This window comes from Microcaecilia unicolor, chromosome 4 (genome assembly GCF_901765095.1).
Source record: "Microcaecilia unicolor chromosome 4, aMicUni1.1, whole genome shotgun sequence".
Taxonomy (NCBI): Eukaryota; Metazoa; Chordata; class Amphibia; order Gymnophiona; family Siphonopidae; genus Microcaecilia; species Microcaecilia unicolor.
In genome coordinates, this window is record NC_044034.1 from 232,110,904 (window position 1) to 232,131,321 (window position 20,418).

Consider the following 20,418-nt stretch of genomic DNA (forward strand, 5'->3'; position numbering starts at 1 on the left):
TCTCTTATATAGATTACTGTAACCCTTTGTTTGCTGGTATTCCCTCTTCATCTATCAAACATCTTCAGCTTGTTCAGTCCACCACTGTTAAGTTACTTCACTCTGCACAACGCTTCGATCATGTCAACCCCCCTTCTCAGTTCTGAGCACTGGCTTCCGGTTTCCGCCCGTATCAAGTTTAAGCTTCTTTGTCTTGTCTTTAAATCTCATCTTCCTTCATCTTCTGCTTACCTTTCCTCTCTTCTAACCCCTTATACACCTTCATGTTTCCTTTGATCTGCTTCCGCCTTTCAATATCTTTCACAATTCCTTCCGCCTTTCAATATCTCGGGAGACCAGGTTCTGTTTTCTTGGGCTCTCTTCTCTATGGAACTCTTCCATTTCCCATTCATTCACAATCTTCCTACCCTAAATTTAAGCTGTTACTCAAGATGCACCTGTTTAATGAAGCTGATGGTTCCTTTACATAATTGTCTTCCCTCCATCATGTATCTGTACCCTAATTGCTTTTATGCTGTAAACCGCATAATCGTCGTATGGACAATTTGTGGTATATCAAGCACTGGAAGTAAATAAACAAATTTGTTACTTCTCTCCACCCTGAATTGCCCAGTACAAGAGGCAGAGCCACTGTGACTTCAGAGAAAGAAACAGCAAGTATGCTATTTATGATGGTATTACTGCATCACCACATCAGCATACAAGTTATCAAAGTATGCATCCTTGTCTTCCTCCTCTTTTTATTTCTGTGTTCTTTGTGCATCCTAATGTAAATACACCTTCATGGAAGGAGCCATTTCCCAGGCCACACAACTTAACTAAGTTCTGACTTTGCTTTTCTAATGAGCCAGCTTAGAATGGGATCTTAGTAAAGATTGCTACTTCGCCAGAAAATACCCTAAGAATTGAATCATTAAATTCAAACTTTTGTCCAAGAGCTATATAAATATACATTTTTAAATATGAGAAAAATTGCACAAACCCATCACATTGTTCCACTCTCACTATGACAGTGGGGCTCTGATTACCTACATTTAGGACAAATTTTATAGTATAGGGGAACTGGTGAGATTTATTTGATGTTTTTTTGATCTGTTAATCAAAAAAAACCTCTTTCTGGCCTTTGCTATTTCCTTATAAGCCACAGATTATCCTTTTCAACTGGTTTTAGCAGATTCTGTTTTAGATTTCCTCCACTGTCTAAGTTTATGGCTTCCCTTTTAAATGAATTTGTCATGTAAATCTCAGTTATTTATTAAAATTAGGGAGACAGACTAATCTATAAGTAACAAGTTGTTTTATTATTTTCCTAATTAAATAGTTCCAAAGCCTTACTAAGTTGTTGATTATCTAAGAGTTTCTCCAAATTTTGTAAATATTCAAAAAAAGTTCTCAGTTTAACAGAGAGTTAAAAACTGCACAGAGAAAGGATCACCATACAGACCACAGACTTCCCTGTCCCCGAGGGCTCATGCCACCTCATGCCTCAGTTCTGTCTGCCTAGGAAGCCTTTTTGGAGTAGGTACCTATAGAGTCTCCCCCTCCACAAATGTGAGATCTGACCAGATGACAGAGCACGGCCTTATACCTCCACTTGACCTCGATCAATCCCAATCTATGGCTGAGAGCAGACCTACAAATAAAAAGGTCATTACCCAAATTTAAATCTGTTAAAAACTCACCTTTTTTTTTTAGCCTCAGTATCATTAGAATTGTTGCACTTCCTCCTGTCTCCTCTCCCCTTCCCCATTCTCCCCCCTTCGCCTTGACTGCAAGAATGTCATCTGTCCTATTTATTAATGGCATTCCTTTCTATTTTAATGTTTTATAAATGTTTATTGTACACCACTATTATCTGAGATTGTAATGGCGGTATATCAAGTCTGTAATAAACTATAAATACAAAGGAAGGGAAAGGGGATGAGATTTGATATACCTCCTTTTTGTGGTTACAATAAAAAGTAAAGGTCATGGACTTGATATACCGACTTTCTGTGGTAAAATCAAATTGGTTTACATATCATATACAGGTACTTATTTTGTACCTGGAGCAATGGAAAGTGACTTGCCCAGAGTTACAAAGAGCTGCAGTGGGAACTGAACCTGGTTCCCCGGCCACTGCACTGACCATTAGGTTACTCATTCATTAAAGGACCATTAATCAGGTACTCACCTGTGACACTCTCAGAATTACTGCATTCATGAAGCAGCTCCTGTCCAGCTCCCCCTAAACTATTTCCCACCATCAGCCCAGAGGAGGAGAAAGGGAAGGGACATTGCAGTGGAATCTTTGACAGAACAACCGCCAGAAGGTATTTTCATTTTAAGTGGGCTTACAAACCATGGGGCCCTTTTACTAAGCCATGTAAGCGTCTACACATGCCCAATGCACGCCAAAATGGAGTGACCGCATGGCTACCGAGTGGCTCTTGCTGTAATTTCATTTTTTGGCATGCGTCCAATTTTTATTTTCTGCTGCGTGTATTGGACACGCACCGTGGCATTTGGCATGCGTAGATCATCACCGCCCGGTTACTGCATGAGACTTTACCGCTAGGTCAATGGCTAGAGGTAAGGTCTCAGACCCAAAATGGCAATTTTCATATTACTGCAAGTCCATTTTCGGGAAAAATTTTAAAATTCTGCATGTACCCAAAACCTGCAGCTAAACTACCGCAGGCCATGTTTTAGTGTACTTTAGTAAAAGAACCCCCATACTTGCATCAGAAGCCATGAAAGGCCAAGCAATCCCCCCAAACCTCAGAAGCATGTGCAGAATCTGTGAAATGGCTCCTCTGGTCTGCAGCCTATTTCTCCATCAGACTAAACCCTCACCTAGGCTCCCTTCTAGGACAGGAAGGACCCCAGACCATCCCCCCAGGGAGGAAGGTAAGTACACTCACACCAAAAGAACCCCTGAGAGAATGAACAATAACTCCAGAGACTCTATACCCTGGACATTGCACCAAAGGTAATGACCTCTAGACTTGCAGAATGGGAATCTTGTATCCAAACTCAAGCCCCCACAACCTCTCCCCAACAGTTGATTCACAGAACATCTAACAACTGCTCCTCACCACCCACACCAAGCTGAGAAGGCTTCAGTTTCCGTCCAGAGCCCTCCAGCACCCCTGCAATCAGACCACTCAGGGCCAAAGATGGTACGACTCCCACACAAGAGAACCAAGTAATCTCAAGGACTGCATGCTTTGCTGGTGTGAAGGTACTCAAGCAGCCTAGGCCTGGCTGTCACTGTCCTGAGAGCAGTTGACTCTCCAGAGACCACCGCATACACTCTCCTGGAGGCTCTCACAGCACTCCTGCATTTGAAGGCAGCACCAAACATGCTTTCATAGATCCTCCAACAAAGCCACTGCCTCTGTTACACTGTCCCCAAAGTCAACTGCGAGCCTCTCCACTCACTGGAAGTTCACTATACTTGAAAACAGCCATGAACTATGGGCAGCTCTATACATTGTGTATATTTTAGGGTGTAGGTATCCCTCCCAATATGGCAGTTCTCATACCAATATATATATGAAAGGAATAAATCACCCCGGGCTGCATCAGTTTGCTCTTTATTAGATACCTCATCAAGTATTTATACAATTAGCAGATTAGTGATATCTCACTGGGAGTACAGAATATTACTCCATGGAATTACCTCTATATCTAAGACTCCAAAGAATATATAAGTACATAAGTACATAAGTAGTGCCATACTGGGAAAGACCAAAGGTCCATCTAGCCCAGCATCCTGTCACCGACAGTGGCCAATCCAGGTCAAGGGCACCTGGCACGCTCCCCAAATGTAAAAACATTCCAGACAAGTTATACCTAAAAATGCGGAATTTTTCCAAGTCCATTTAATAGCGGTCTATGGACTTGTCCTTTAGGAATCTATCTAACCCCTTTTTAAACTCCGTCAAGCTAACCGCCCGTACCACGTTCTCCGGCAACGAATTCCAGAGTCTAATTACACGTTGGGTGAAGAAAAATTTTCTCCGATTCGTTTTAAATTTACCACACTGTAGCTTCAACTCATGCCCTCTAGTCCTAGTATTTTTGGATAGCGTGAACAGTCGCTTCACATCCACCCGATCCATTCCACTCATTATTTTATACACTTCTATCTCCCCTCAGCCGTCTCTTCTCCAAGCTGAAAAGCCCTAGCCTTCTCAGCCTCTCTTCATAGGAAAGTCGTCCCATCCCCACTATCATTTTCGTCAATTGGTTATGGGAATATAGTACCCCAGCTACACATAGGTGTTTTCTGGGTCTGAGTCTTTAATGTTATATTTTACCACTCAAAGCCAATTAATAGATTAAAGACTCAAAATTACTCATGAGAAAAGCAATTGGATTATTTGCCAATTCAGATGCAATAGATTGGTTTCTCATGGAGAGCGCAGTCGTGACCTTCTCTCTGGCTTGAAGTAGGAAGTACACTCATTTTTATATGCCCATTCAGGATACGGATAATATGACAGTAATCACACCTGATTGGATCTATATTAATGTCATAGTTAACACTGATTGGTTATGGTAATAAGTTGGTTAGTATTTTACTGGAAAAGCTAGCAATAGACCACCCCTTACTGGAAGACAAAGTCATGTTCTTGCAAGACCCCTCATTTCTAAATTTTTGACCATATCTTCCTCAAAACACTTTCTGTGACATCCCTGGTCATCTTCCTGTGAAGCCATCTTTTGTTCTGTTTTTCAAGAACATCTGTTACCATCATATTGCCACATTCATGCAACTTGTCAGTTAGACCCCCACCCTTGTGGTTTCTTCTTGCTCTGCAGTGTTTCAACACTGAAGTTCAAGTCAGAGACACAGGCCTGTAAGTTTTTTCCTCATTTTAGATCCTGAAGCAAAGTCAGGCCTGGGATCAAATAGTAATAATATTCAATTGCCACTACATTCTGCTTATTCAGCATGAAGTGGGGAGAAAGGAAGAGCACTGGAACAGGAGAAGGGGGCAGATGGAGATATAAATGGAGGGAAAATAGTAGACCCCTTAGGTTTTACCACCTCAGTCACAGCCTCAGCTCTACCAGCAACCATTTGCATTCCCCAACAGTGAGGCCTGCAGGAATATACATTTTTTTTTACAGGGGGTGCGTCTCTCCTTCCCTCTCCCCAATCCAAAAATTAATCTTTACTGCAGTCTTCAACCAGGCAGCCTGCGGCCTTCACAAGAACTTCCTCCCTGAATTGTCCACCCCTTCTGACACAACTTTCTGTTTTGTGAAGGGCAGGATGGTTCAGGGAGGAAGTCCCGGTGCAGGCCACAGGCAGCCCATGAGTGCCGCTGCCAGTGCCTGGGTAAAGACTGCAGCAGAGAGGGGCAGGGGGCTTGATTCTGACAGGGGGTGCATATGCCACCCGCACACCTGGTTTAAATATGCCACTGCTACAAGCCGAGTCTTGTAACTGAGTCCCAAAGCCAAAGGGGGAAAAGGGTGCTCCTCTTCCCCTATCCACACCAGCAGAAACCACAAGGGACCCCCACACTGGACAAACCCTCAGGCATAAGCAGGGTAAAGATCCATATAACAATCTATGACAGCTCTTCCAGGACAAGGATTCAACCACAGAGGCACAGCACCAGCATCTGCACCACCACCTAGAGGGAAAGAAATATTAGCAAGTCCCAGGGTTGCACCACTTCAATGTTCTTAATGTGTCTTTAAACAGTTCTTCCCCCTCCCAACAACATTTTTTTGACCCATTTCATTAAATTTTCAGAAAGTTATTTTGCCCCCTCCCAACCCACACTTTTCGCCTGCTTATGATGCTGAGGAATAATTTCTTTTCAACATCTGTTGGGTCGGAAAAAACAAGGATAAGGGCTAATTCGGTCAATTGCTTACCTCATCTATTAGTTTTCTAGCATTTGCAGTTGTGTAATCACCTGAAAAAAATACAACCAGGCATAGCTCATCACTCTTCTTCTGTCTCCGACCCTGTGTTACTGGAACAATGCTTCTGTTTGCATCTGTACAGATGCGGACAGCTTTGAGTTCTTCTGAGTCAGGCAGAGGAACATAATCTTGAACAATTTCACTTGAAAGAAGACACCAGTTGTTTTCTCCTTCTACAGGTGTAAAATCATGGATATTGCTCCAGTTGTTATTGAAGATACTTAGCCCAGCATCCTTGAATTGCAAAGGCAATTCAGGGTAATAATATTGGAAGCAACCAAATTTAATACTTGTTGATGACTCAATAATTGGCTGGGTAGCACAGCACAAGAACACATCAAGCCTTCTGCAATCCCTTGTACGAAACTGTTGGCAAGCGACCAAACATTTACAATCTTTGCAGTCACGGAAAAAGACACTACCCTTTACAGGACCCAAAAAGATGCGACAGCTTGTACAGTCATCAATGGTGACAGTTGCAGAGTGATCAAATATGTAGATGTTGCAGTTCTCACACTCCTGAATAACAAACTGTTGTCCTGCAACTTTACCAGGTAGACGGCCCACAGTTTGATCCTTCAGTCCACTGAACATGTAATCTTTTAAATCAACCTAAGGAAAAAGAAAAAGAAAATAGCTGATGAAGTTTTAAAAGCAACTAAATACTAAACAGAATGATAACTAACCCCCCTGTTTACTAAGGCGCGCTAGCAGCTGCTGTGCGCTAATGCTGAAACAGCCCATTCATTTTGAATGGGCTGTATTGGCCCTGCCGCGCAGCTTAGTAAACACAGGGTTAACGATATGACAATATAACCTGGAATTGCCATCTTTTTAAAATTAAAATTTTCAAATAACATAACAAAAGAAGACTTTGTTACAGAAAAATTATGACGTTCAAGCAGAACAAACTAATGTCATATAGAAAACAATGGAATTTCCATCTTATTCAACTATAGTATAAGAACACACAAAATTAAATTTCAATTTCTTCATCTCCCACAACATGCATGCTATTTTCCTTATTATTTTTCTAAGTGCATATATAACCCCCCCCCCCCCCCCCCAAAAAAAAAAACAAAAAAAAAAAAAACAGGATTATACTGCTTTACTCAACTTAATTTTGGTATTCTGCAGACAGCAATGTTCAGTAAAGAGTTAATACAACTACTACTATTATTTAGCATTTCTATAGCGCTACAAAGCATACGCAGCGCTGCACAAACATAGAAGAAAGACAGTCCCTGCTCAAAGAGCTTATAATCTGACAAAAAATAAAGCAAGCAAATCAATTAATGTGTAGAGGAAAGAGGAGAGGAGGGTAGGTGGGGCAAGTGGTTACAAGTCAAAAGCAATGTTAAAGAGGTGGGCTTTCAATCTAGATTTAAAGATGGTCAAGGATGGGGCAAGACGTAGGGGCTCAGGAAGTCTATTCCAGGCACAAGGTGCAGCGAGTCAGAAGGAGCGAAGTCTGGAGTTGGCAGTAGTGGAGAAGGGAACAGATAAGTAGGATTTATCCATGGAACGGAGTGCACGGGAGGACGAGTGTGGAGAGATACTGGGGAGCAGCAGAGTACGTTTATAGGTCAGTAGAAGAAGTTTGAATAGGATGCGAAAACGGATAGGGAGCCAGTGAAGCAACTTGAGGAGAGGGGTAGTATGAGTAAAGCGACCCTGGCGGAAGACGAGACGGGCAGCAGAGTTTTGAACCGACTGGAGAGGGGAGAGGTGACTAAGTGGGAGGCCAGCAAGAAGCAGATTGCAGTAGTCCAAACGAGAGGTGACAAGGGTGTGGATGAGAGTTTTGGTAGAGTGCTCGGAAAGAAAGGGGCGGATTTTACGGATGTTGTAAAGAAAGAAACGGCAGGTCTTAGCAATTGCTGGATATGAGTAGAGAAGGAGAGAGAAGAGTCAAAGATGACGCCAAGGTTTCGAGCTGAGGAGACAGGGAGAATGAGAGAGCCATCAACAGAAATAGAAAACGGGGGGAGCGGGGAGGTGGGTTTAGGGGGAAAAATGAGAAGCTCGGTTTTGGTCATATTTATTTTCAGGTGGGGTTGAGACATCCAGACGGCAATGTCAGACAAGCACGCTGCAACTTTGGTCTGGATGGAAGGTGAGATATCAGAGGTAGAAAGGTATATTTGGGAGTCATCAGCATAGAGATGGTAGAAAAAGCCATGGGATGAGATTTAATGAACCAAGGGAAGAAGAGTAGATAGAAAAGAGGAGGGGACCAAGAACAGAACCCATGGAGGCAGGGTATATTGTTATGTATATTTTGTATTTAATTGCATTGTCTGTGTAAAAGATAGCACTGTTTACTAGGGCTCCCCCCACCCTCCACACACACAGCAACCACCCCTATAGTTTGCAGTTTCCTGTGACCAACTCCTTCTGAAAGCGTATCCTTGCTCTCTGTGTATATTTTGAGCTTTCCCTATTGGTTCTCAGTTCTGAGCTACGGCCAGCCCTCCCTCTCTGTCCTTAGGGGCTGTGTGAGCGAGTCCTAGTCTTTCTAGCATGCCTTTGTGATCAGCAGTTGTTCTAGGGGCTGATCCCTCCTTAATCTACTGTGATTCCACCAACATTCCTCACCTTTTCTCAAGGCATCTCCCAAGGTCATTCCTCATTCATCCCCCCCCCCCCCCCCCCGAGTTACTTCCCCTTTAAAGTGTTACAGCTTCACACCTTAGCTGGGCTGAGGTTCTGTCCAGCTCCTTGCCACTGGGGTGGTTAGATGCAGACTATTTGAAGAAGGCCACAATTCTCTTCCAAGAAACTGAACTGTAAGTTGATTTTCTTTGTTTACTATGATTACTACAATAAAGAAGATTTGATTAAGAATTGAGAGTCTACAGGTAAAGTTTCTACTTGGGGATGGTTTAGCTGGCTGTTGAAGCTACATTGTATTTTGCCTAGAACAGCACAGTGAAAAATCTTGAAATAACTCAGTGGATTTTACTGACAAATATTTTAGTGGACATTCTCAAAGTATCTCATGTGTGGATGTTGATATCAGATTAGAAGGTAACGAATTTCAAACAGATGTCTTTGTAAAACCGACGGATAGGAACACCATACTAGAATACAGAAGTTGCCACCCGAAAAGACTAAAAGACAGTCTACCTTTTTCATAGTATCTAAGATTTCAGAGGATTTGTTCAACAGAGCAGGGATTCAAAACACAATCCCGCAGATTTTCCCAGAATTTAAAGATCCGTAATTATCCACAATATATTTTACAACGGACATACAAAACAGCCAAGTACAATAACAGAGAGTTGTTACTACAGAAAGCACAATATCAGGATCCTGATGAATTGGTAGCCACTTTTGTTACGCGTTACACCACGGGAGGGGAGGCAGTAGCTGATGTCATCAAGAAAAATTGGGAAATCATGAGATTTTTACCTGCTTTTTAGGGTAGCATTTTCCAGGGCAAAAAATCTTAAAGAACTTGTTAGTCCAGCCATGTTACCAGCTCTACGATACAGAACGGACAATGAAAACGAAAATGAAAAAGGTAATTTCAAATGTGGGAGAACAGGTTGCAAAACCTGCACAATAACATTTGAATAGGGGGGTTTCCAGAACCCAGTTGATAATAAAATCTACACACTAAGGCATCACACTACATGCATAAGCATGAATGTCATATATATCATCAAATGCCCCTGTAATAAGCTGTATATAGGTAAGGCCAAAAGATCCCTTCATACACGTATAAAAGAGGTCTAAGATGAAGGGACAATACATGGGAGCACCATTAGTAAGACATTGTCTGACACACACACAGTTTTGAGGATTTAAGATGTGTGGCGATCAAACACGTTGAAAGCTCTCCACGGGGAGGTGACCTGGATAGAAGGTTACTGCAGCGTGAGTTATTTTGGAGTTACCATTTACGCTCTATAGAACCTGAGGGGCTCAACACTAACATGCATTGGGGGTGGGGGGGGCAGTCACGTGATGCTCTTTGGCTGAGCGGATGTCTCTTAGCCAAGCTCCGCTCCAAACACCACAAAATCATTTAATTTACCTGTGAGATCTTCCCTATGCGGGCTTAGAAGATTCCTGACGGTGAGACTAAGTCTCAGTGCACCTTGTGACAGCACTCAAGTCCATTTTAACGGTAGGGCAGGTGGGCTATGCCTGTGAAGACCCCGTGGACAGGAAGGCACCGCACACAGAACTTGGGCCTCAAGATGGCGGCAACACAAGTGAGTCCTCCGCTGGCAAGTCTCTCGGCGGAGACCACTAAAGACTTAGTGCAACAGATATTGGCAGTGCTTAAGGACAAACTATCTAAGCTGCAAACGTCAGTGGATCAAATTCGGGACTCCTTGGAGCAGCAGGGCGCACGTATCCAACAAGCAGAGGACCGTATCTTGCGCCAAGAGGATCGTGCTGAGACGGCGGACATGAAGATTTTGGCGCTTGAGAAACAATGCACACTTCTAATGCAACAAGTTGATGACCAAGAGAATAGAGGAAGGTGAAATAATCTCTGAATCATAGGCTTACCTGAAACTGTAAAAGAAAAGGATCTATGGAACTTCATCGAGTGGTGGCTGCCGGAACAATTAAACATACAGCTACCAGACAAGATGAGAGTTGAGAGGATCCACCGAGTTAGGGCGATGCATGAGAAGGAACAGCGCCCGAGACCTGTGATGGCAAGAATACTTAATTATGCGGATAAAAAGCGAGTGTTACAGGCATACAGTGGAAAGAAATCGCTCGACTAAAATGGACATAAGCTGCTACTTTTCCAAGATTACTCAGCATGTGTTGCTGATCAGAGGAAGCAGATGGGCCGACATTGTAAGCATCTTTTTGACAAAGGAATAAGATTTGCCCTATTGTACCCGGTGAAGGTGCGTGTGGTGCACATCAATAAAACTATCTTTTTCACGGATACTGGAGATTTGGGCACATTTGTGGATAAACTGCAATGACTGGCAGAGATGTGCAATTTCTCTCTACAGTGCTGCACTTGCGCTGATCAGGGGTTTGGTGTGCTGACGCGCTCTATTATTGCTGAGAAGCCCGACTTCAATTAGAAGCCTGGGCCTCTGCATGAAGCTCGGGTGAGCCTGAAGGCCATACTGGACATCATGCTTCCTTCATTATTAGCGGGTAGGTTAGAGCAGGGTTTCGTTTAAGTATGTTACTAATTCGGAATTAATATTCCCTGGGAAGATCTTACTTTTACTGCTCATAGAAGGGGGTGGGGTGGGGGGCATGGGAGGGTTAGTGGTGTGAAGGAAGGGGAATGTTTGTTGTGATTTTGTATGGGTTAAGTGTGCTAATAGTTTTGGCTTTGCTGGTGGGTTGTCAGGAGGGGGGAGGGAGGGAGGGATTGGTTTCGTCTCTGGTGGGGGGGGGGAATGTGGGATATTAGGGGGGACAAGTGTGATTCATGTTCATCGAAATCCTATAAGCTTCGAGGGGGGGACTGACTTTGCAGGGCGACTGGAGGAGGAAGTCTCTGCTTCATGTTGTTTACTTCGCATTTGTCTGGGGGACTCAGCTGGGAGGTCTCCTAGGCACAGAGGATAGTGGTGTACTCGTTTGACCCTCGACTACTGACGGTGCGCCATGGTTGCTCTTAAAGTGGTATCGCTGAATGTTGATGGTGTCCATTCTCCTGTAAAAAGAGCTAAAATCTTACAGGCGCTTAAGAGACTGTGTACAGACATAGCGTTTCTACAAGAAACCCATTTGGGGAAAGCAGAGCACCTTAAACTAAAGAGGGACTGGGTGGGGGATCTCTACTTTGCCGTCTATAATAGCAGGCAGCGGGGAGTGGCCATATTGATCAAGAAAAATGTGGTGTTCACGATGCATAAGTCGATTTCTAATTGTGGCAGGGTTACTGCAAGGAAAGCGGGTGGCTCTTTGCAACATCTACGCACCTAATTTATATTCAAACAAATTCTTTACACTTTTGGCAGCACGCTTGGCCACCTTCGATGAATATCCCTTAACCTTGGGAGGGGATTTTAACATCACTAATGACCCACTGATAGATGGCAAGCCGCCCAAAAGACCATCCAAAGACCATGAAGGGAAAGGGGTAAACTTCCTTATTCAAGAGTTGGGGGTGTTGGATTATTGGCGCTTGCATCATATAGATGAGCGTGATTACATGTTCTTTTCCCACCCGCATGGGGTCCATGTATGTCTGGATTACATCCTGCTTTCACACTTTCTGGTTCGGGGGGCTGTTCAGGCAGGGATAGGGACGTCCGATGTTTCTGATCATGCCCCAATGTGGGTTGAGCTAGAGTGGGGAGATAGGGCGAACACATTCCGCTGGCGTATGAACCATGCTCTTTACCAAGACCGGGAGTTTCGTAAATATCTACGCCAGGGGTGGTTGGACTACATTGCTGAGAGTGATGTTCAGTCAGTGGGGCCTCATGTTTACTGGGAAACAGCTAAAGCGGTGCTTCGAGGTAAAATCATAGCGTACACTGCATCTTTGAACAGACACAGGGAGCATAAGATTCGTGATCTTACGAACCAATTGGGGGACGCTAGGAGAACTTTTATTCTTAGCCCATCTGATGTATCCTGCAAGGCCTATTTTGATGTTAAGAAACAGCTTCAGGTGGTGCTGGACGCTGGAGCACCTCTACAGTGTCAAGCTCTATAAATATTGCCTACACCAATGGGGTAATAAGACTGGTAAATTGCTGGCTTCTTTAGTGAAGCAGAGGTTACACGCAGGGAAGCTATAGTTTATCCATTTTTACACCAACCTCTATGGTAAAAACCCCTTTCCAGTTGAAAGTTGCGAGGAGTTTTTTGCCAAAGCGAATCTTCCATCAGTGACGCCAGACCAATTGGCGCTCCTCAATGCGCTTCTGCGAGGGATTGAGGTGCAGAGAGTCATTAGGCAGCTGAAATTGGCTAAGGCGCCAGGTCCAGATAGCCTCGGTACAGAATTCTACAAAATTTTGCGGGATCTAGTGATCCCTTTCTTCATCCCAATGTGCAAAGATTTGAAAGACTCACGCACTATGGGCCCTTCCCTGAATCATGTCTATATCATGGTCCTCCCTAAGCCGGGAAAGGATACTGATCTTGTGGGACCTTATAGACCGCTCTCATTGCTAAATCAGGATGTCAAGATACTGGCAGCGGCATTGGCGCCTAGACTCAATTCTTTTCTGCCCCTCCTAGTTCATAAAGACTAGGTGGGTTTTGTCCCGGGAAGGTATGCTTCCGCCAACATACTAAGGGTGAGCCGTATTTTGCCGGAAGGAAGTCTCAGTAGGGGGATGCCATTCTGGCCAGTCTGGATGCGGAAAAGGCTTTCGATAAAGTGATTTGGGAGTATCTGTTCTGGGTGCTACAGCGGTTTGGTATTTGGGGGGCATTTCTAGACTGGATTTGTGCACTCTATAGCAATCCCTCAGCTCAATTATCAATGACACTCTGACTTAGAAGTTCTCGTTGCATGGAGAAAGAACTAGGCAGGGATGCCCACTATCCCCACTTTTATTTATACTGACTCTGAAGCCTCTTGCAGCGCGGATTCATCAGAACCCTGCCTTGAAAGAGGTGTCATTGGGGGGGGGGGGGGGGTAGGGAGTACCGAATTAATCTGTTTTGAGGATGATATGCTTCTAGTGCTAGACAATGCATCCTCCAGCTTGCCGCAGGTTATGGCTATCATACGGGAGTTCGGTGCATTCTCCGGCCTTAGTATAAATTTTGGGAAATCAGAGGTGCTGCCCATCAGTCGCCTTGTGTAAGCAATTCTCTGCCCAGCTTCCCTCTGTCATGGGCCGGGGTGGGCCTCAAATATCTTGGGGTATACTTGGGGGCGGATAAGGCCTGGGTCTAACAAGAAAAATGTCTTGGAAAAGCTAGATGTGATAAAGCAATTGTGTCGCTGCTGGAAGGACCTCCCTGTAAATTTTTTGAGACGTGTTGAATTAGTCAAAATGGTCCTCCTGCCTAAAATATTGTATCCTTTACAGATGCTTCCACTCTGGGTACGAGGACCAGAGGACCATCTATTCCGAAGCATCATTAGTACATTTTGCATGCCAAGAGACCTAGGATATCTTTTACTAAGTTAGCTCTTGGCAAGGCTTGGGGGGGGGGGGGGGGGGGGGGGGGGGGGTCGACTGTCTGACCTGAGGACGTATAATGTTTCGGCGCGTCTTAGTTGGGTGCATGAGATTCAATCGGGAGTCAATCTTTTTGCCCCAGCTGATTTTTGGGATAGCTAGACTGCCCCTCGCAACCCTTTTGTAGTGCTGGGCCCTCATCAGCTACGGGGTCTGGCAGCTTTACAGAGAAACCCTTATCTGGGTGCTCTGAGGCAAGCGTGGGAATGGTGGCGAGCTCGCATTGGAGTGAAGGGAAGATCTAGCCCTTTTTTACCCATGGTGGATAACCCCAACTTTCCTGCCGGCTGTGGTTCCCCAGTATTCAAGCGGTGGGCTGAGATTGGATGTCGGTACTTGGTGCATCTGAGGCAACTGGGGGGCAAAGACTTTCCATTCTTTAATCAAATCCGGCGTGCATGGAATCTCCCCAAACTCTCACTTTTTTGCGTACCTCCAGTTGTGGGACTACCAACAAGCAGGCATGTTTTTTCTAAACCTGTCGCCCAAGTTAAATAGACTTTCCCAGTGGTACCAGTTTATTTGGGACTCCAACAAGGCCCATTATTTGACGAAATTAGCTGGGGAATGGAGCCGGGATGTTGTGGAATGTGTTTCGGAGGCACAGCTGAGGGCTGCTTTTGAAAGTGTTTGCACAGTAACATCTAATGCAGCATCGCAGGACAGCCAGTTCAGGGTCCTACACAGAGTGCATATCACCAAGCAGAGAGGGAAAGCCATGGGGCTGTGGGAGAGTGATCTGTGTGTTAAATGCAAGGCGAGTGCTGGCACCTTCCTGCATTACTTTACGGAGTGTCCAGCGCTGTCCACATTTTGGACCAGAGCACTGGGAGTCATTGAGGACACTTTGTGTTCCACATTTGATTGGTCTTACTCGGTAGGGTTGATGGGTAGTGCGGCTCAGTTATTACAGAAGGGTCTCGGAGAGTTGCAGTGAAAATCTGTTTTATTAGTGACCCTCCTTATCAAAAAATGCATCCTACAGTCCTGGGCTGATCTGGGCCCTCCATCAATAGCTGCCTGGCATGGTTTTATGCGGGAAATGGCAAGCTGGCTGCTTACTTCTCTTAAGTTTTCTGCCTCAATGGGGCACCGTTAGTACCGTGATATATGGAGCAGATATGTTTCTTTATATGTGTCAGAGACTTCTGTTGCAGATATTACACGAGTGTCCCTGTGGAAGAAGGGGGGGGGAAGGGGAAGGGAGGTGGGTGGCTTAAATCAATAAACCATGAATCAGAGGGGGGAGCTGACTCTAATCTTGGCAACTAGGAAGACCGGAATGTGATTATTGAGTTTGAATTTTCTGCTATTATTTGTAATGTGTTCTGCTGTCGTGCTCTTGCAGCACTCTGTTGTATGCACTTCTCTGATTAAATAAAAATATATTTTTTAAAAAACATGCTTTGGGGATGCTTTATGTAAATTAATCGGAAATGAGAGATGTGTGATTAGTAACCACTGATTTCCGCTCATCAAGTATAAAAGACGCCACAACCATTTTGCATTAGAAAAAACTAACAGCATACAGCAGTGAGACAATTTAGAAGTAAGTTCCAACAGAGCCGCAGATCAACTGTTTTTCTGTTTCGTCACAATATCTGCCTAAGAGTACCGAATGACATGCACTACGATTTCTTTCAGATGTTCCCCGCTGAAGTCCCCTGAGAAAGCGACAGTGAAACAAGCGCTTGTCAGGACTGGCTGAGCGTGAAAGATAAGTGGAATAATAGCAGATTAGTGTTCGCTGAACTGTTAGTCGTTTTGGGAAATAGAGGCTATAATTGCTGAGTAACAAAACAAAGAGCAACAACAAAACAAAATAAAATATTTTGTTTGCATGTTATGCACTAAAACACGAATTAAGGCAGGGGGAGGTTTTTGAGGTCTTTGATTATTTACAATCACAAGAAAGGGATTGATACATTTCTGAATCACTATTTAGCGTCAGATCCCTGTGATTTAAGAGACCCCCTTTTTCCTTCTTTAAAGACATATGCACATATCAGTCAAGAAGAAACAGTTATTGAAATAGTCTACTCTGTTTGATATACATTTTGGAGGTAGTGTAGACAATTGCAAGCCAGTATAGTTTGTTTATAAGCAATCTTCTACTAAACCAAAAAAAACTCCTAGAGATTTAACAATTCTATTTTGTGTAACAAAGATCTTGTTAAGAAACTTGCCTAATTCCACACAGAGTTTTTTTGACAGGAACTCATCATCAGATATATCCCCACTCACTTTGTGGGAAGCTTACAAGGCTACCCTTTGTGGTGAAATTATAAGTATGATAGCATAGCACAGAAAACAAACTATATTATTAAAAAGTAAATTAGAACAGGATATTAAAATATTGGAATCTAATCACGACATCCTCTGATCCAAAAACACTACATGCACTTCTTAAAGCAAAATATGAGTATAATTCTATTCTATCTGCCAAATCCTCTGGTCATTATTCAAGAGACAATAAAATAGGCTGGGTGTTGTTCATGATTAGTTTCATGTTACTGGTTGTTTGTTTTGTCTCTGAATTGTTGTTTGGGTGTTGATTGGGCTCTTCTGGTTATTGGAGTGGTCATCTTCTTCCTGTGATACATACATGTAATTTGTTCCATTCAGTTAGGGTTGCTGCTGGTATCCCTATTATCCACATTGTTGTTTCATCCATGCCCTTAGGTTGGCCATTTTGGAGAGAGTATCGTTATAGCTTCTTCTATTGGGCTGTTAAAATTAATCAGGGTATTAAAGTTCTGTGTGACAAATCCTTTGTTAGTATCACCTGTCAGGTGAGGTATCAGCGGTAGACAATGTTAAAGTAGTGTTAAACAGTGTTAAAAGTACAGTTAGTTGTCAGATGAGGTAACCAACATTTGTTCTGTCTTCACAAAAGAAAATCCTGAAGAAGGACCGCGACTGACTGGCAAAAGTGCATATGAGAATGGAGTGGATAGAGCACCATTCACGGAAGAGTGTGTGTATGAACAACTTGAAAATCTAGAGGTGGACAAAGCCATGGGACCGGACGGGATCCACCCCAGGATATTGAGGGAGCTCAGAGAGGTTCTGGCAGGTCCTCTTAAAGATTTTTTTAATAAATCCTTGGCGACGGGAGAGGTTCCATGGGAGTGGAGAACGGCGGATGTGGTCCCTCTTCACAAAAGTGGTGATAGGGAAGAAGCTGGAAACTACAGGCCGGTAAGCCTCACTTTGGTTACTGGAAAAGTAATGGAAGCGATGCTGAAGGAAAGGATAGTGAATTTCATGGAAGCCAATAAGTTGCAAGATCCGAGACAACATGGTTTTACCAAAGGTAAATCGTGCCAAACGAATCTCATTGAATTCTTTGACTGGGTGACCGGACAATTGAATCATGGACGTGCTATAGCCGTAATCTACTTAAATTTCAGCAAAGCTTTTGACACGGTTCCCCATAGGAGGCTCTTGAATAAACTATACAGGCTGAAGATAGGACCCGAAGTGGTGAACTGGATTAGGAACTGGTTGATGGACAGACGCCAGAGGGTGGTGGTAAATGGAATTTGATCGTATGAGAAAAAGGTGAGCAGTGGAGTGCCTCAGGGATCGATGCTGGGGCCGATTCTGTTCAATATATTTGTGAATGACATTGCCGAAGGGTTAGAAGGTAAAGTTTGCCTTTTTGTGGACAATAAAATACTAAGATCTGTAACAGAGTGGACACCCGGGAGGGAGTGGAAAACATGAAAAAGGATCTGCAGAAGCTAGAAGAATGGTCTAAGGTTTGGCAATTAAAATTCAATGCGAAGAAAAGCAAAGTGATGCACTTAGGGAGTAGAAATCCACGGGAGACATAGGTGTGACCAGCAGAAGAAAGAAGGTGTTGATGCCTCTGTATAAGTCGCTGGTGAGGCCCCACCTTGAGTACTGTGTTCAGTTTTGGAGGTTTTATCAAGCAAAAGATGTAAAAAGATTTGAAGCGGTGCAAAGAAAAGCTATAAAAAAAAGGTATGGGATTTGCGTTACAAGACGTATGAGGAGAGACTTGCTGACCTGAACATGTATAACCTGGAGGAAAGGAGAAACAGGGGTGATATGATACAGACGTTCAAATATTTGAAAGGTATTAATCCGCAAACGAACCTTTTCCTGAGATGGGAAGGCGGTAGAACTAGAGTACATGAAATGAGATTGAAGGGGGGTAGACAAGAAAAATGTCAGGAAGTATTTTTTCACAGAGAGGGTGGTGAATGCTTGGAATGCCCTCCCCCGGGAGGTGGTGGAGATGAAAACGGTAACGGAATTCAAAAATGCGTGGGATAAACAAAGAAATCCTGACCAGAAGAAATGGATCCTCAGAAGCTCAGCCAAGATTGGGTGTCAGAGCCAGTGGGAGGAGGCGGGGCTAATGGTTGGGAGGCAGGGCTAGTGCTAGGCAGACTTCTACGGTTTGTACCCTGAAAATGGCAGATACAAATCAAAGTCAGGTATACACATAAAGTAGCACATATAAGTTTATCTTGTTGGGCAGACTGGATGGACTGTACAGGTCTTTTTCTGCCGTCATCTACTATGTTACTATCCAGCTTATAATCAAAACTTTTCGCCGGCGATCTTCCGACACAAATCGGGAGATCGCCGGCGATTTCGCAAAAGCGGCTAAAAGCGTATAATCGAAAGCTGGCTTTTTAACAGCATCGCCGCTTTCCCGTCGCCTCGCCGGCGAAAGTTGAAGGGAGCGTGTCGCCGGCGAAGCGAAGGCGGGGCATGGGCGAGCATGGGCGTGGCTACCAGATGGCTGGCTTTCGGCAATAATGGGAAAAAAAAGCGGCGTTAAGCGGTATTTGGTCGGGTTTACTTGGTCCTTTTATTTTCACGACTAAGTCTCAAAAAGGTGCCCCAACTGACCAGATGACCACCGGACGGAATGGGGGATGACCTCCCCTTACTCCCCCAGTGGTCACCAACCCCCTCCCATACTACAAAAGTTAAAATGAAAACCTTTTTTGCCAGCCTGTATGCCAGCCTCAAATCCCATACAGCAGAATGTGTTGCATCGTCTGACAGCCTTTCCGTGGTTGCGATGTGGCTCTCGGGTGAGTGTGACACCTTTTATGTTAGGTGCCCTGCAGAGTCACATCAGCAATGCATTGTGGTGGGTGTAGGGTACTGGGCTATACTCCCATGGTGCTTTTCCCCCCTGCTAACTGGGTCAGAGTGTGCCCTGTTTTGTTTCCGGTAGTCCATGAGGTAGTGGCCATTTTTGTAAGCCAGTTTTAGATCCCTTTCATGTGTTACCCAAGTTAGAAAACGTTCTTACCTTGAATGTTGCTGAAAGAGGGCATTGTACAGCATTCTGCCAGTTCGGACCTACTGCTAATCTCAGTATCAGGGAGACTCTTTGCCAGTGGGGCACAACCTCTGATCTGCAGTTAACTGTGAGTAAAACATGCTTATTCAAATAAAGCACTTTTTCAAAGACATTAGTCTTCAGGTGTCAACTGCTGTGCAAAGGTTATACAGCAGCAACAAGTCCTAGAGGCCTGAGTGTGTGCAGGTCCCTGGAGCACTTTTAGTGGGTGCACATTTGTGGGGAGGGGGCTCAGCACCTACAGTAAGGGAGCTATGCATGTGGGAGCTGTTTCTGAAGTCCACCACATTGACCCCTAGGGTGCCCAGTTGGTGTCCTGGCATGTAAGTGCACTACAAATGCTGGCTCCTCCCACGACCAAATGCCTTGGATGTCGCCGGGTTGGAGATGGCTGACATTTTTTTCCATTACCGCTGAAAAACAAAACCGGCCATCTCAAACCCAGCGACATCCAAGGCATTTGGCCGGTCTAAACCGTATTACTGAAAAAAAAAGATGGTCGGCCATCTTTTTGATAATACGGTTCCGGCCAGCTGTTACGCCACCGCCAAAATAGATCGCCGGCGCCGTTCGATTATTCCTCTCCATATAAACCACAGTCATCTGTAAATTTTGCCTGATAATGGTGCTAGCCTGATGTAAAATACAATCAACTGTTGGATGAGGTAGGCAGCATTCAAGCACAATCATCAGCATGTTCGTATCAGAGATTCGAGTTAGATTGGTATTAGGACAACCATGTGGGGAGAGCTTCACTGCTCTACCTGGCAGCAGCGAGAAGCAGAGAGAACAAGAACCTTTATATCTGCTCAGCAGGAAGTTGTCCCCATCTTTAGCTGCGAACGGGTCCAGGAGTGCATGCCTCAGTTGCCATCTACTCTAAAATTGGGGCTGGTGGCAGAGAAAGATCCCGCACCACACGGTCATCCGTCCCTGTGTCTTGGCCATTTCAAAGGCCCACCACCTCTCCAGCGGTCCGGCTGC

General features: G+C 44.4%; 1 protein-coding gene across 1 annotated transcript in view; it reads right to left on the reverse strand.

The window, feature by feature from the left end:
- The window catches only part of RP2 (RP2 activator of ARL3 GTPase), a 58,934-nt gene that overhangs the window by 33,845 nt on the left and 4,671 nt on the right, over positions 1-20,418 (reverse strand). Inside the window, exon 2 of the mRNA XM_030201309.1 lies at positions 5,881-6,543. Within this exon, the coding sequence (XP_030057169.1) occupies positions 5,881-6,543 (663 nt within the window). The remainder of the gene's footprint in view (positions 1-5,880; positions 6,544-20,418) is intronic.